The 18,131-nt window shown below is 44.5% G+C and overlaps 1 protein-coding gene across 14 annotated transcripts in view; it reads left to right on the forward strand.

Moving 5' to 3' along the window:
- LOC147606314 (dynein regulatory complex protein 10-like) overlaps nt 1-18,131 on the forward strand; it is a 135,266-nt gene that overhangs the window by 96,685 nt on the left and 20,450 nt on the right. For 10 of the 14 annotated variants that reach the window (XM_086791966.1, XM_086791977.1, XM_086791973.1 and 7 more), the window contains 2 exons: nt 9,576-9,644; nt 9,750-9,797. In XM_086791966.1, coding sequence (XP_086648092.1) covers nt 9,576-9,644; nt 9,750-9,797 — 117 coding nt within the window. The remainder of the gene's footprint in view (nt 1-9,575; nt 9,645-9,749; nt 9,798-18,131) is intronic. The other 4 variants (XM_086791968.1, XM_086791971.1, XM_086791975.1 and 1 more) reach the window with 2 other exon arrangements.

Consider the following 18,131-nt stretch of genomic DNA (forward strand, 5'->3'; position numbering starts at 1 on the left):
CTGCATTGGGTATTGAGGTTGAAAACATGGGACCTCAGATTGAAGCCGAAGCTGCATTTATTGGAAAAGAGGTGCAGGTTACCCCTTTGATAGGGAAGTTGCGCATCCATATCCAGGGCTACCTTGACAATGAGCATTTCTTAGTTGCTCCACTGAATGGATGTGATGTATTGTTGGGCAAGCCGTGGCACCATAGGCTTGAGCCCCGCAAAGACTACAAGTCCAATATGATTTCTTTTATGCATAAAGGCCGCATGCATTTTATTGATGCTGGCAAAGAAGGGGATTCCATCCCACTTGTATCACACATCCAAATTAATAAAGCAATGAAAAAGAGTCTTTCAGCGTACTTGGTTTTTGTGCGTGATAGTCTTGTGCCAAATCATCAAAATGTGGATGCTATGTCTAATGATAGGCTGAATTTTCTTAATGCATTCAACGACTGTTTTGCTGACTCGTTGCCAGGTGAATTACCTCCCCAAAGGCCCGAAGATCACCGTATAGATCTTGTGCCAGGTAGTTCTCCTCCTAACAAACCCGCATACCGAGTGAGTGCTGCACAACAAGAAGAAATTATGAAGCAGGTAAACGAGCTTTTGGAGAAAGGTTTGGTTCAGCCCAGTTCCTCACCTTACTGCTCTCCTGTGCTTCTTGTTCAAAAGAAGGACGGATCATTCCGTATGTGTGTGGACTATAGAGCTTTGAACAAGCTTACCATCAAGAACAAATTCCCAATTCCGCGAATTGATGATATCTTGGATAAGCTTGATGGCTCAGCTTGCTTTAGCAGACTTGATTTGAAGAGTGGTTATCACCAGATACGCGTGGTGCCACAAGATGTCCATAAGACTGCATTCAGGACAGCCTTCGGATTATATGAATTCTTGGTAATGCCTTTTGGTCTCACCAATGCTCCTGCTACTTTTAATCGTATGATGGAAAGGATATTCCGACCCCATCGCAAGTTTACAGGAGTCTTCTTTGATGATATCTTGGTTTTCTCCAAGAATGAGCAGGAACACAGAACTCATTTGGTCACAGTGTTCGAAGAGTTGCGGAAGCATAAACTTTTCGTCAATGCCAAGAAAAGTGAGTTTTTCCTTTCAGAGATTCATTATTTGGGTCATATTGTATCCAAAGATGGAGTTACAATGGATCCTGCGAAGATAGAGACCATTCGGAATTGGCCCGAATTGCAAAACGTACATCAAGTACGTAGTTTTCTGGGATTATGTTCGTATTACAAGCATTTCATAAGGCATTTTGCTATGATTGCCACTCCTCTACATGATCTCACGAAGAAGAAAACTGCTTTCAAATGGACTTCAAAGGAACAGGATGCTTTCTTGCAGCTCAAGCATGCGATCATATGTGGTCCAGTATTGATTGTTCCTGACTTGCACAAGTCATTCGTGGTTGAATGTGATGCTTGTGGTGATTGCATAGGAGCTGTCCTAAATCAAGAAGGGCATGCAGTTGCATACGAGAGCCGTCGTTTGCATGATGCTGAGCTTTATATGGATATCTATGAGAAAGAGCTCTTGGCTGTAATTCACGCCTTAAAGATTTGGAAACACTACCTTCTTGGGGCTGAATTTGTAGTCAAGACTGATCATCAAAGCTTGAGATACTTTCTATCTCAAACCAAGCTTTCAGAGAAGCAGATGAGAATGGCAAACTTTCTTTCCATGTTTCATTTTCAGATTGTGCATACTCCAGGAAAGAAAAATGTGGTGGCCGATGCACTATCTAGGAGGCCTTATGTTGCTGCAGTCTCAGTGGCCTCTCATGGAGATCTATCTGCTATGAGAGATTTGTATCATTTGGATGCTGATTTTTGCCATATATGGACTAATTTGATGGTGGTCATTCACATGCCTCTTATGTTATCAACGAGGGATATCTCATGGAGGATAATTGCCTATGTGTGGTGAAGGATTTGCGTCCAAAGGTTATGGACGAATGTCACGCTCCACCTTATGCTGGTCATAGAGGTATTATGCCTACTACTCACATGATTCAGAGGTATTTCTTTTGGCCAAGCATGCGTAAAGACATTGAGGCTTATGTGCGTGCATGTATTACTTGCCAAAAGGTAAAATTTGACAGGCAAAAGCCTCCAGGTTTGCTTCAGCCATTGCCTATTCCCTCGCAACCTTGGGAAAGTATCACGATGGATTTTATTATGGATTTGCCTAGATCCCAGCATGGGAATGATGCTATTTGGACTATTGTGGACAGATTTAGCAAGCAAGCTCATTTCTTGCCCGTCAAGAAAACCATTAAAGCTGATAATATGGTAAAGCTTTTTCTTGCTAATATTTTCAAGCATCATGGTATGCCTAAATCCATTGTTGGGGATAGAGATCCCAGGACTACAAGCCTATTTTGGAGGGCTTTATTTGATAATATTGGTACTAAGCTTGAGTTTTCATCAGCTTATCATCCCCAAACGGATGGCCAAAGTGAAGCTGCAAATTCAGCTGTCTTGGATTTATTGAAATGTTATGTGGCAGATCAAAAGAGTGCATGGGAGAAGTATCTTCCACTTGTTGAGTTTGCCTACAACAATACGATCCATGCTTCCACAGGAAAGGCTCCGTTTGAGATTATTTATAGCAGAGTGGTATTGCCACCCATCCTTCGTACTAAGGATGAGATTTTTGCAGCTGATGAATATGTTCGTGACTTAGATGTTGCCTTTGGTCAGGTGCGGACAGCCATTGCAAGATCTCAGGATAAGCATAAAATGGCTGCTGACAAGCATAGAAGGGACATGGAAGTCAAAGAAGGTGATTGGGTATTGCTGAAATTTGAGAAGGCTAGGCTTCGGAAGAGGCCAGGACGAGAAGGATCATATCCTAAGCTTTCTCCTCGCTATTATGGACCCTTCAAGGTGATTCACAAAATCAATGAAGTGTCCTACAGGCTTGCTTTACCTAGTCATTGGAAGATTCACAATGCTTTTCATGTGAGTCTATTTCGGAAATATGTGGGGCCAGATCCTAATGAGCCTGTCACAGAAGATCCGCCAGAGATTGACGAGCTTGAGGAGATCCTCCAGCCAGAACAGATTGTTTTTCACAAGGAGAGAAAGCTACCTGCAGGAAAGCTTTCCAGGAGATACCTTGTGAAGTTTAAGAATTATTTGCCTATTGATGCCAAATGGGTAAATGAGGATTATTTTGCAGATTACCCGCAATTGTTGCAGGCATATCTTGAGGCTTTTCAGTTGAGGTCAACTCTTTAGAAGCCCGGGGGGATGTCACCAATTGGCCGACCATTTGGTTCATCTCCAGTTTTTGCGTCTCGTTCACTTGAGGCCAGGCTGGTGTCTCGTGTGAAGAGGCCAGTATTTTGCTGACATGGACGGGAGCCAGACTGGTGCCACTCGTGTGTTAGCAGGATGGTGTCGTATGGACGGGAGCCAGACCAGTGCCACCCGTGTATGACCTGGACTGTGTTCGACCCATGGGACTGTCACGCCATGGAAGAGCCAGTATTCGTGCCGTGTTTTGCCTATGGGACTGTCACACCATAGGGAGACTCGTGCCTGGAACTGTGTCTTACCTATGGGACTGTCACTCCATAGGAAGACCAGGTTTTTATGTTTTTTATGTCGTGCCAGTTTTGTGCCGACAGATATTTTGTACTTGTTCCATGAACGGGAGATATGTCCATGTTACTATTTGCACATGCACACATATTTTGCATGTTTGAAACTGTTTTCGCATGACATGTATTTGTGTGGTTGCCTGCTTGACGTGTTACTTACTGAGCGGGGACGCCTGCCAGTGAGTCGTGAAGTCTACCCTGTATTCTGACGAGTTTTGGTGCATGTGAACAGGTGGTAAGTATGTCGCACTTGTTGTTTTAATGTTTTATATTCTAACCCTTTAATTTATAAGGTTAGGCGTTCACATTCACTTAAATGTGGGCACCCCCTTTGGGCACCCACTTAGGGGCCAAGGTGGGGAGCCCCACTTAATTGAGTGTGGGGGTGGGCATGGGCACCTACCCAAACTCCCCACCCACATGCAAACGTGGGTATCACAAAGTTAACTCCACATTAATTTTATTAAAAAAAGCTCTCTCCATCAAGCGTACAACAACATCGCTTTCACCCTTTGACGTGAGATCATCCGGCGATCAACTTGCTTGCGTGAAGGAACCGGCGACCACCTCTTCGCTGCTGCCTCCTCCATACAAGCTGTGCATGCTGCTGTACGGTTGCTTGTCCCTTCCCTACCAGGCGGCTGATGTACTGCTGCTCCTACAGGCTGCGCTGCTTTTCTCCACTGCTCTCAGACGTGGGCCACCTCCACAAGACACTGCTGTGGCTGCTCTCATCTAGGCGGCTGCATCATCACTGGCTGCAGGTGGAAGGCCACGTTTCTGCCCCAATCAGACTGCAGCCAGGCGCTTCTGCTTCAGGCGGCTGGTGGTTGTGCTGGTCATTCAGTAGGGCTGCCCACTACCAAAGCAACCAGCTGGTGGCTGCGCTGGTCAATCAGCAGGGCTGCCTACCACCTGTTCTCCAGCCAGCAGCCCTCTACCCTCAGGCGACTGCATCCCCTTCCTTCTACGCAGCCCACCAAAGCAACTGGCTGTGTGTCCATCACTCACAGGCTGCGTGTGCATCACCAACAAGTGGCCTCTTGCTTCTAGGACATTGTCCACCACCAGTAAGTTGTGCTCCTTCTCTCACAGCAGGCGGTGGTGGTCTTTTGCGGTGATTCTTGTCTTGGTGGTTCACCACAAGGCAACTGTTTCTTCAACAAGGGTGGCTTCATCTTCTACACAAACACCACGAGTATGGGTTTTCTATCAGCCATCTACAAGTAAGTGATTTTCAGATTTGAGTAAAGTATTTTATGTTTAAATCTGATAAAGGATTCATCCCGCTCAGCCAACACCCGTTCGGTGCCGGGTTGTCCAAGCTATATTGGCAAACCTCGGTCCCAAAGGTGCTGAGATCGGGAGAGCCGGGCGTTAGTACGAGAGCGCCTGTTTATGCGTGGTCTCGGAACACCAGTGAGGCGCTCTCCGCGGAGTCCAGTGAAAGCACAGGACCGTAGCGATTGGACCACACTAGTGGTCGTTCTGCTTCGAGCTTCTACATCGAAATTCGAGCCTATTTGTTTGGTACTGTTTTCATATATACATGGACATTATCTGGTTCTTGGAACCCATGGAGCATTGTATTTATTAAATACTCCCAATAAATATATCATATATTGAGGGGGGGGTCGGCCCGTTCCAGCCCCAGTGCTGGCGTCCATTTTTCCATTTCATTTCATTTAATTTCAAGTTGTATTAAGTTGTCCATTTCAAATTTGTGGTTTTAAAGTTGTGCTATTAAGCGTGTGGGTGTCCAACGGAGTCTTTCCCACTTGACGGGATCAGTTTCAGTGATCCCAAGCTTGTAATAAACTATTTGCAAATCTATCCACAAAAGCTAGGCTAAAGCCATGGGCCTGCATCTCCGTGAAGATCCATCTAGTACTCTGCGACCAAGGGTCCCCAAACTTGATGTATGGGCGGATATCTTGGCTTAGAGGAAATCCTTTCATGGCTCGCCACCTGGAAGAAGTCCTCTAACAATCAACTTGCCTAGAAGGGTATGACTCTGAATGGTGGGGTAGATGATGCCCCCAGGCCCCCTCTGTGGTACGCCTCTATGATCACTATCGAGGCCACCTTGGCCCGGGCAGGCCTCCTGTCACTGCTAGCCCACAGGAAGTTGCAGATCAACCGCGGAACTTGACCAATGCAAGTCTGTGAGAAGACCCAGCAAGAAGTAATATACCACATGGTGGCAAGAAGAACCTGGTTGGCCACCACCACACGGGCGGCTAAGTAAAGCTCGCTGAACTCCAATATAGAAGCTTCTTCCAAATGCTTAGAAGAAGAGGGGCTAATTGCTGCTCTGGGGAGATATCGATGCCCACCTGGCATCCAAGATAATGGACTAGTGTGCCCCTCGGGATTCACTGGAAAGCCTCAACTGGACGCCAAGTTGGGGCAGGTGGAGAGCCAACCCAAAATCTACATGACTTGTGTCAGTTGATCTACGCTCCTAATGTGCGACATAAGATCTCTATCGCCTCTACAAATCTATGAAGATTCCCCATGTCTCTTGATAAGTATGTTGTTGTGTCATTTGTGAACTCTGAGTCTAGCAATTCCTCCTGTGCACATATGGGGAGATGCAATCCCTAAAAATGAATCTCCTAAGCGGAGAGAAAACTGCTCATGGCCTCGGAATAAATAGAAGGAGATATGGTGCAAGAGGACAACCCTGCTTGACCGAGTGAGAAAGGGGAAATCTGTCACTTCTGGCTCCCTAAATGAGAACCTAACTGTGAGAGGCTGAGTAAAGTCCGGGAACACCAAGATCCACTGCTCCAGGAATCCCATCCGGCTCATCGTCGCCTCTAGAAATCCCCAATCAACTCTATCGTAAACTTTCTCAAAATTCAGTAGGAGCACAATGAGCTCTTGCTAGCGCATCCTAGCCGAAGCAGTCGCCCCCCCAGAAAGTGAAGATGATGTCCAGAATGCTCCGATCCTGAAAACCTGTGTGAGTATCATCAATCAAGTATGGGAGGAAGGGCTGAACTATCCGGCTGATGGCCTTGGTCAAAATCTTGTAAGCGGTCCCGAGGAGGGTGATGGGTCTCCACTGCCAAATCTCCAATTTATCACCACTCTCTTTGGGAATCAAGTGTATGAGACCCTCTGAAAGCCCCTCTGGCATGGCACTCGTAATCATAATCTCGTTGAAGGCTGCTCTAAGGCTACCTTCCATGAGATCCCAGTGGTGATGAAAAAAGGAGACTGGAAACCCCTCCGCTCATAGAATATTATTTACAGATGAGGTATGGGGTCTCCAAACCCCTCAAACTTAGTGATAAGTTTGGAGATGTGGGCTAGTTTATTCCTCTCCTGGTTTTCGGCTTTAAAAAATAAACAATGAAGATTTCTCTTGCCGACGGGCTGTTATTTTCCTGCACACGTTGCTTTCCTTCTTGCTCATGCTGCCCTGGGCTTTCCTGCGCATACAGCCTGCTCTACACAGAGTTGTTGCTGCCCCTGGGGGTTGGTGTAGGGGCTGCCTGGCTGTTGGCTGCCCTAGCTGCATAGACAAACAACCAAAGAATTTCGTGAAGATATGAACCAAATGGTTAAGCCAGCTCAAGATAGCATTAAGAAAGGTCAAGATAGAGGGAAAATATATGTGAACCTACACTGAAGAAGGGTTGAGCTTACTAGAGATGATGAAGTGTTTTTGAAGGTACATGAAACTTATGAAACCTTAAGATGGGAAAATGCCCCAAGCTATCTCCTAGGTATTGTGGTCCTTTCACATTACTTAGAAAGATTGGTGAGGTTGCTTATGAATTAAAACTACCTGGAGGATGTAAAGTACATCCCGTGTTTCATATTAGAGGGAAAATATATATGAACCTACACCGAAGAAGGGTGGAGCTTACTAAAAATGATAAAGTGTTTTTGAAGGTACATGAAACTTCTGAAACCTAAAGATGGGCAAATGCCCCAAGCTATCTTTAGGTATTGTGGTCCTTTCACATTACTTAGAAAGATTGGTGAGGTTGCTTATGAATTAAAACTACTTGGAGTACATCCCGTGTTTCGTATTAGTCGCTTGAGAAGAAAACTGGGCAGCAAGAATAATATGGTAGATGGTGAAGCCCTTGTTGAGTTTATAGAACTTCCTAGTCTTACACATGAACCAAAAAAATTCTAGATGTAGAAAGCATACATACTGGCCATACTGGGTTAGAATTTTAATTTTTGGTTAAGTGGAAGGATAGGTCAGAAGAAAGCTCAACTTGGGAGAAGGTAAGCAATTCAATAAAGAGATTCCCTAATTTTGTCTATGAGGACGTAAATGTTTTTAGGGGGAGCAAGTGTTACATGTCATGTGATGACGCGATTCCCCTAGCGACAGGTGCGTAATTAGGAGTCTAGAGGACTAAGCCAATGGTTGGGGAGTACAATGTGCATTAGAAAGGCCTACGGGGATGCCTAGGAGCATTAATTCAATGATTAAGGTGAAAGCCCTAAAGGGGTTTATAACTTAGAGCTTTAATTGGCCACACGGCTAGCATTGGTCAAGGGGATGTCAGATGATTTGAGCACGATTTGAGGAAATTCCAATTGTAGCCTCAATAAAAGTGTCAAGTTGTCATGCTATGTGGGGTGCTGGTGGTTTTTTTCTCATCTCATAGCTGTCATGCTATGTGGGGTGTTGGTGTTTTTTTTCTCATCTCACAACTGCGAACTTGCCCATCACTGAAAACAGCCCAGTTACCTCTTGCCTCTCGAGCTTTCAAGAGCGCCGCCTTCCTTTCCTCCAATTAAACACACACTCCCCGCCCGCGCGGGGAGGGGCCCTCCCCTCCCCTCTTCTCCTCTTTCACGTTCTCCTTCCATGTCGGAAAATAGATCTGTAAGCCTAGCGGGCATGCCGTGATAGACTCAACCACGTATCCAAAAGATAAATGATAGAGAGAGAGAGGGGAGAGAGAGAAGGGTACAGGGATCTTGCACAGTACACCACACTGAGCAGGGAACAAGCCCGCCCCCTTTCCTGAATTTATTCAAGAACAAACTACGGGCATGCTGGCCAGGATCAATACAATCAATATATGCCGATGTAGAATCCCTAAGTCAAAGTCGGTGTCGAGGCACAAGATCTTTGATGCCGAGCACACCACGGGGATGACCCAAAGAATCTCTAGTACCAAATCCAATATCGAGATCCAAGTCCAATGAATCCACATTCAAATCCAAGCCCAAACCCAAGTCCAATTCCAAGTTCCAAGTCCGAGTCTAGGTTTTAGTCCAAGTTCAAATCCAAGTTAACGCGCTCATCCCATGAGTAATCTCCACAACTCCTACAGCCTTGTCGATGAAGAAAACCTTGGAAAAGCTCTTTCTTTGGCAAGAAAACTGATATAAAACCTGTTATAATGGTTTTCGGGTGATAAAAACCCCCAAAAGCAGTTTTTAGGCTTTTAGGATATCTGAAATTTTCAGTCCGTACAGCTCCACTGCAGCTCTTTGGTACAGGAAAAAATCTTTACAGCTTTAGGGCAGCATTTGGCATGTTTGTTTTGTTGTAGGAGCTATCATTAACGGGGGCTAATCTGTTGGATGCTGGATTTTGGATCCTAGACACAAGAGGCCAATTGAAGTGTTAGTCCAAATGCCGTAATTTGGTATATCCAAAGATCTGTTGTAATGTAGATAGTTTACATTAGGTAGTCATTCCTATACCTACTTTGTTTTGTTATACTCAATAGAAGTTTCTTATTTGGGAAAACATTTGATGAAAGTATGAAAACAGGAGGGCAACTGGTCAGTTGCATCAAGCTCATTTTATTTAGTTGTTAGTATTGGTGTTTAATGTATGTCATACCAGTCTTTCTTTATGTAGCTTCTATTTGATTTTCAAGAAAAGGTACTAACGCATGAATAAAGCTGCTATTTGCATGCTAGTGTGGTTGGTGGTAACAAATGTTTTGTTTTCTGTATCATCAACACAGGAAGACCATAAGAACATTCAAATAAAGCTAGAGATTTATCAGAATTATTTCAAGGAGAAAGAACTCAAAGTGAACTTTGAACTTACCCATCTCTAAAACTTTACCTCTTTATACATTAACTTCTTTTGCAATGGTATAAGCTACCAAAGTTTTTGTTTTTTTTTTAAAAAACAGGAATTAATAAGGAAAGAGGAAGAAAGATTGAAGATTGAAACCAAACTGGTATGACCATTAAATTCAGTATATATTATGATTTAGATGTAGTTGTCATATGTTCTTTTAATCATTTTAAGTAATTCAAATTTTAAAAGTCAGTTAGGTGGAGTGCTAAAGGTGTTTGATAGGATGTTGGATGTGTTTAGCGTAGGTCCTAGACTCACTAAGCATGTTGCAAGAGTAAGTGGTAAATGCGAAGAATTAGGTCCTCCAACTATTGATGGTAGTGATAATGAGGTTCAAGCTAGTGTTACTGATAGTCATTCTCATGACACACATAATGGATTCCTCCAAGGAAGAAGCATCTTTGATAACATTTCCTTGTGGGAGGCAATAGAGTGGGCCAAGGCAAGTAAACAGCCGTTGGCAATCTTGTTACTTGATTTTGAGAAAGCCTATGAGTCTATGACAGTGTGGATTGGGACTTCTTAGAGTGTACTCTCGCATGCATGGGATGTTCTCAAGATTGGATCAGCGATGTCCCTTGCCCACCTTGGAATGGGGCTATGGGCTGCCTCCTTGCTCCATACCAATAATCTTGGGTAGCATGGTTGTCCACACTTACAGCACTGTGCTTGCTTGTTGAGGTCGAGGTGAGTGCTTCCAAAACTCTCGCTCCGTATGACATGGCTGCCCCTTTGAGCATTCTCCTTTTAGCAAAAACTCACATTGTTGCAGAAACTTTGAGCATTTTCCTTTACCTCGTATTCCATTTAATAGTCTGGATGGTGGATGTAGAGATGTGATGTATAGGTGACCTCGCTCTGTCATCCATCCGGTGGGAGGGGTGGATCGCTTTGGGAAGCATTGGTATACTGTGTTATGGCTCACCCTAACTCCCCTTGAAACACATCCAACAAGAGATTACCTGGTGAACTGAAAGTGTCATGAGGATCTTTCCAATGGCTGAGCTCGTAACCCTTGAGGTCTCCAAGCTTCTTCTTTCTTTTTTTCCTGAGAGAGACTTCTATTAAGTATGAAAAAACATACAACAGTCACAGCTATAAGCCGGAAAAGAATAGAACCACCCTAATATGTAAGGTGATTTCAACTACTGAGGAGTATCATGATGCCATGTAAGACCTATGGTACTAGAGGAAAAGAAGATGCCATGGTCCCACTTTCGCATAAATATCACGCGCTTTGCTTGCGCAGAACGAGAGGGCCCCTGAATGCGAGCCCAAGTAGCCATAAGAGTATGAATGATATCACCCCATATAGTACTAATGCACGAAGACCCAAAAATCTGGACACCCTCAATAGCCTCCGTACATCTAGCTCTCTAGATCTGCCATGCTGTAATATTGGCAACAATCTCCCAACTGGTGTCAATCGTGTGTCTGGGGGGTGTGTAATCAGAATGAGGGACATCCTGCTATAAACCATGATGGGCAATACCTCTACAAACGAAAATAGCAAAATCTGTATCACTACCCTCATAAAAAAGCTATGGACCGAACTGGGAGAGCCAAGCAACTGCCCCCCAAGTCACACGCATGGCTCGACCACTCAATTTACCCATAAGTTGGGCTACAGAATCCCAAATCTGTTGTGCAGTGCTGCATTCCCATAAACAATGTTATACAGTCTCAGAATCTGCCACACCTAGAACAGAAAGGTGCTACACCGAAAACCGATCTCCACTGATTGATAGGGAGACCACCATGTAAGAATAACCAAAAGAAATGAGAGATCTGGCTCCTTCTGTATGAGTGTCAATATCTGCGCTGTATCACTGGAGAAATATCATAGCTCTTCCAATGAGGCTTGAGAGTAGGGATCACTAGAGAAATATCATAGCTCTCCCAATGAGGTCTCCAAGCTTTATAACTCCTTGAGAAGCAATTCCACCGTACCTCCCGCGAGCGTTGTCACACCGCCGCGCTGCATTACGGGTACTCGTCCCTCCTCTCACCTCACTTCACTCACACACACTCACTAGCATGCATTAGGAAGAGAGATTAGCTAGAGGAAGAGCAAGACTCAATTGCACAATGGGAGAGTCTGTTGTATTATGAAAGACTTATATACATGGCCATAAGTGTTCACACTCACTTAAACTGTGGCCGGCCGGACACTTTAAACTCATAAGAGGCCTAATGCTATTGCAATGACTACTCTCATAATATATCCATGAAGTACATCACTTAGGACTTCATCCTATCTTGCTACCACGCGTTTTTGAAGCAAGAATCGCCATAAATACTCCGTCACACCATTACAGGTGCCCGTCCAGTTGTAGCTTTGGATACTATTACTTCATATCTTGAATGTATGACCCTTTGGTGTATCTATCGGGACTCCTTGATGTAAGATAATGGTGGTAGATCTTGTTAACTCTTGAATTGGGTTAACATCTCTCCCTTCCTGATGGCGATCGCGTCGTCGTGATCGCGTTGAAGACCTTTGTGTGGGGAGAATGGACAAGCTTTGTTGATGGCGCTGAAGTTAATTGACGCTCAATGCGCGTTGCACTACGGGTACTCATTCCTCCTCTCATCTCACTTCACTCACACACACTCACTAGCATGCATTGGAGAGAGATTAGCAAGAGGATTAGCAAGAGCAAGACTCAATTGCACAATGGGAGAATCTGTTGTATTATGAAAGATATTCACTTATGTATATGGCCATAAGTATTCACACTCACTTAAACTGTGGCCTGTCGGGCACTTTAGGCTCATAAGAGACCTAATGTTATTACAATGATTACTCTCATAATATATCCATGAAGTACATCACTTAAGACTTCTTCTTATCTTGCTACCACACGCTCTTGAAGTAAGAATCGCCATAAATACTCCGTCACACCGGGCGCTCGTCCAAGTTGTAGCTTTGGACACTATTGCTTCATATCATGAATGTTGACCCTTTAGTGTATCTATCGTGACTCCTTGATGTAAGATAATGGTGGTAGATCTTGTTAACCCTTGAATTGGATTAACATACTGACCCTCACGCGTGATAGTTACTCATGCTTCGTAGTGCCTATCATCTATGGCTATATGGTGGGTGCGCTATCAAATATCTACACTGGGACCGTAGCAAGTGGGATTGGACTGATGTGACTAACCCCATGGGGAGTATATCTTTCTTCAGCTACACTATGTGTATTGCTAGGTTGTTCATGCTTGGACAGTCCCACGGAGTTCCTACTCTCAGCCTCACTGGGAGGCGTATTACATAACACCTCCCATTTAGAGGAGATTCTGAGAGAGACTCGTGGCACATGTGGGAGGAGCCAAATATCCTACTTCTGATTGCTTCTACATGGTGGGTTATCCACCAACCAGTGGAGAACTATTTTGGTGTGGACCCCTCTTGTCCTAGATAACCAGTTCTATCCAAGACAGTATCATTGCTCATGGAAAAGTGAGAAGAGCACATAGGATTTGGGTATCTATAGCCTCTTTGTGGGAGATTGAGGAGTGATCCTATTTATGTTCTAGTGCATAGCTGACTCAGTCTGGCCCACAGCTTCTTTTTTAGGGCAAGGGAGCAGATCTTGTTATACTTGTCTGTAGGGGCATAATTGAGAGATATCTGCTTCAGGATATCTCTCAGTTATGATATACACCACCTTCAATGAGTATTGAGACCACCTGGGAGATTATTGCTAGTATCACGGCATGGCATATTTGGAAGACCAAATGCTCAGAGGCCTTTGAGGATATTCATGTCTATGACACCCAATGTATTTGCAATATATGGAGTGACATCATTCACACTCTTTTGGCCACCTGGGCCCGCATAAAAGAATCTTCTAGGGCTGCACTAACAAAATGCAATAGATTTATGAGAGTGGAACCGTGGTATTTTATTCTCCTCCAGTCTTACGGATTTTATGGCAGCATAGTACCTCGATTGGTTGAGATCTCCCTACCTTAAGGTTAATCTTATTTTACTTAATAGAAGTCTCTTTTCTGGGAAAAAAAACTAGCTACAACATACCATAGCTATTTTACGTCATCTCCATTGTATGAATGAATTATATGTAATTATAGTGATATTAAACTTAACTTGCACCTCTTGTTTATTTAAAGGATGAAGTGTGCACCATCTTGACTAGTCAACTTTCTATTACCAAGATTGAACTCTTGACCATGTCGTATTACATAATCAAAGTTGTCTTCACGAATTATCTCATGTGAACCCATAGGTTTACTTGATGTCAAAAGTCTTGTTGACTTAACATAGGGCCCACTTCAGTCCAACACATGGATTAGCATGATAAACATGGCTCTCTTGAAATATGTCGTTATTGGTGTGATAAATGAAAGAAAAATTAATTTCTCACCCATTTAACACATCCATTTAACATGTATACTCTCTTGAGCTTTAGAAATATAAGTCCTTATTAGTAGTATGATAAATCAAAGAAAAGTTAATCTTCACTCATTTAAGAAAACCTGGTAGCCACACATTAGCTTACTCAATTTCACATAGACTAACATCTAATTCTTGGGCCATTTGCCATATGAACTTCGGTTCTGATTTATAATCCATTAAGCCCCTTCAAAAAAAAAAGCGCTAGATTTGGTGATGATTGGCATAATGTCAACACCAAAATCAAGTACACCCATGTTTCTAAAATTGCACTATCAAAAGGTTGTAACAGATTACACTATACCCTTTTAACAAGATTGATATAAAAAAATCACCAAAAAAAAAAAGAGTTACGAGTCTCATTCACCTTATTGGCTAGACAAAATAATGTATCACCTTCCATGGATGTACATATTTCCAATAGGAACCATTAACAAGCACTTTGGCAATAAGTTGGATTGAAAGCTATAACCTAGTCACAAATGTGAAAATTATACTCTAGTTGCATGCTTTGGTTTGATCTACATTATCATGTTCAACAAGAGTTGCAATAAACTAATTTATCAATACAGTGGTCAATTTATAGTTGATAGAAATTCTTCTATTGCACGGTCTCGCAAAGTCATTTAGTGCTTTAGGTTCTCAAAAGTTGTTAGTCCAATTGTTGAGATGGAGAGACATCTCATATCTATGAGTGTTTTTTTTCACTTAAGGAATCCATTAGCTTGATGGTCAATCATGTTGACATTTACTTGCTAGCACATCAAAGATAAGCAAACTTTGTGTTAGAACCTCATTTTCTCACATGTTGAGCTTAAGATTCTAAAGCACCGATGGATAGAAAAGCTATTACACATTGTAGTTACAATTGATCGTAAGAAATATCACATTGAATGCTATTATTTTAGTTATTATGGTAGTAGTGAAATTGTCACATGTAGTATGGTTTGGTTGTAATAGAAGAGAGGCAACCTCAAATTTAAGCTCTTTTTCTTTGTTTTTGAATTTCTTCCGACGTCGTTGGTGGTGGTGCCGCCGCCCGGAGACCACTTGCGGAGCCTGTTATAAGGCGACCTCTTCCTCTTTTGCCACCTCCCGAAAGCTCTAAATTCGACTCGCTTTTGAGCGCTTAATTAAAGCTGCTGCTATTGAGCTTACTAGATGCGTGGCCGCAGCTTCTCCGTAAGCATTCTGGCGGCTGCTGTTTGGCACACAATTGTACAGTAGCTCGTCAACCCCATAAGGCAGCCCAGCCCATGATCGTAAGAAAGGTTAACCGTTAATGTGCTGTTGTGCGAGCGTGGAACACGAGGTTCTTCGCGATCGTCAAACCAAAATGTATAAGCCCAAGGTCCGATATTTGAAACTTTGAAACTCAACAACTCCTTCGTTTGTTGAATCTTCTCTTTATGGTTTCTCATCAAAATAAGGTCATCTAGATTCCACATAAAGATTGATCATGTACATGACTTGCGCAGAGAAAATTATATCAAACAGTCTTTTAGAAAGATCAACACTCACAAAATGTGTGTTGAGTTTGTATGTGACACAGCAGCCTTCCTTTTAGGAGATGTTGGGAATCTCCAAAGATTCGTGAAGGTAATTGAGATTTTCTGCCGCGCATCAGGAGCGCAGATCAACTGGCACATGTTGTGTGGTTTTTGGGTAGGTTCAGCATCCGCCTCGACTTGGCGACCAGTTGAGGCATTCCAGTGGATCCCGAGGGGCACTGTAGTTCGCTATCTCGGTTGCCAAGTCGGCATTAATATCTCTCCCAAGCAGCAACTCGCTTCGCTTCTTCTTAGTATTCGGAAGAAGCTTTTATATTGGAGCTCGGCGAGGCTCTCCCTAGCAGGTAGAGTGGTGGTGGCGAACCAGGTACTTCTAGCCACCATGTGGTACATCACTTGATGCTAGGCCTTTTCTCGTGCATGCATTGGCTAAGTAGAGCGATTGATCTGGAACTTCTTATGGGTCAAAAGTGATGGGAGGCCAACCAGGGCCAAGGTGACGTGGTGAGTGATCATTCAGCCACGTTGCAGAGGGGGGGCTTGGCCTCATTGATCCTGTTATTCAGAGCCATGCCCTATTGGGCAAGTTAATTGTCAGAAGACTCCTTCCCAGTGGTGAGCCCTAGAAGGATTTCTTATTGGCCTAGATCTCAACCTGCACTCCGAGCCTTGGGGGCCCGTGGTTGCAGAGTACCTGATGGATCTTCACAAAGATGCGAGCCCGTGGTTTTAGCCCAGCTTTTGAGGAGAGGTTTGCAGCCAGTTTACTTCGAGCTTGAGATCATCTCAAGCTAGCTCTCAGACATATAGTCCTTGTTGCCTTAAAGGAGCGGCTCCGACAGCCTTTAGTTTGGCCACATGCTAGGGGCCCGCCGACCGCACATATCTTGGAGAGCCTTGAGCACGGGACCAACACGGGTCTCTTGGAGATTGGATTGCATACATGGAGTTGCCCCTGGAGGAGTAGGAGCGAGGCCTGATAGGGATCCGGGGTCGAGATAGGCTCAACATCGACATTGACTCAGCTATCCCTCAGGAGTGGCTAATGCCTATTCCATATCCGACCCCCCACTATGTTTAGGAGTGTTTACCAGACACAATATCCTCGTGGCGGTCCACGGAGCAGATGAGGACAGTGGTATGCTCACTTTTTCTATTGGATCCCAAGGCAGACTAGAGAGATCAGAGCTTCCCTTGGAGGATTTTAGAGGCTGCACCTTGCAGAGGGTGAGGGTGATCGGTTTTCGGGGACAGGAATGGCACATAGATCCAACACCGACCAAGGTGGCTAGGGAGAGACTTTGGCGGCTATGGATTTCGGAGTGCCGACCTCTCACGCGACTACAGTGGGACCCGGGAGAGTGGACTTGGCATGAGCCTGTGGATCAAGAGGAGACTCTAGATTTCCTTTTCTTTGCATATGCAGCGTGGCTAGGCCGCAAGATCCAGATGCCTAAGGTTGATGGCACACCGGCAACAGCAGCACATTGGCAGTCACATGGCCTATCACAACGCTTCCTTTTAGATTTCTGGAAGAGGCTTTGGGATAGCTTTCGTCCTAGAAAGATCACACTCTTTCTTTGGTTGATGGCACACAGGAGTCTGGCGGTCGGTACTTGGCTGGCAGTTGGAGGTCGGTCAACGGCTTTTCTGGGATGCGGCCACCATAAGGAGTCTTGGTGACATTGCCTTTGGGATTGCCCGAAGGCTCAGCAAATTTGGCAGTAGATTCTCCGCATCTTCGCTATGGATAGGGCATCGACCCGGATCATCACTTGGGACACTGTAGCTTGGGCCATAGAGGCTAGAGCGATCAGGGCTTATGAGGAGGATGGGGGAGGACTAGCCCTTCAGGTCTCTCACCATCGTATTGCAGCAGTACCAGTCACAATCCCTCCCACAAGTGATTGGCGGCCAAGCTCGTGCCAGAGATGGGAGATTTGAGTAGCATCGCAACCTGGCACATTTGGCGTGTTAGATGCAGCGAGGCCATCGAGGGTACCCACACTCTGCTGGCTAAGACCATCAGGAGCATATGGCTTAATATCATTCACACTCTCCGCGATCTGTGGGGGAAGTTACAGGGAGGTTCAGACCGCATCATGCGGCAGCAGTGGGAAGCCTTCTTGAGACTTTGGAGGCCTGGCCCTTTCCTCACAGATAGAGGCGGTGACCCCATTTGGCATTACAGACCACCTGTGTGGTTGTCCCCCCCACCCCCCTCCCCCCTAGCCTTCTCCTCAACAGAGCGGCCAACTGGAGGAGAAGCATCTCTTTCCCTTATGATCAATTGTTTCCCGCCCATATGTGAGGCAAGTTTGTATTTAGCCCTTCATGGTTGTACTTAGCCCTTTGTGGCTGCTTTTCTTTAACTAATTAAAGGATCTTTTTCCCGGAAGAAAAAAATATGTGTTGATCCAGTGACACCAAGCTCGAGGGGCCTATTTTTGGCCAGTACAATACCTTCTAAATCAAGCACAAATCTTGGGGGTTGTTTACAATA

The sequence above is a fragment of the Cibotium barometz genome, chromosome 57, assembly GCF_041138505.1.
Source record: "Cibotium barometz isolate CiBa-2024 chromosome 57, ASM4113850v1, whole genome shotgun sequence".
NCBI classification, from domain to species: domain Eukaryota; kingdom Viridiplantae; phylum Streptophyta; class Polypodiopsida; order Cyatheales; family Cibotiaceae; genus Cibotium; species Cibotium barometz.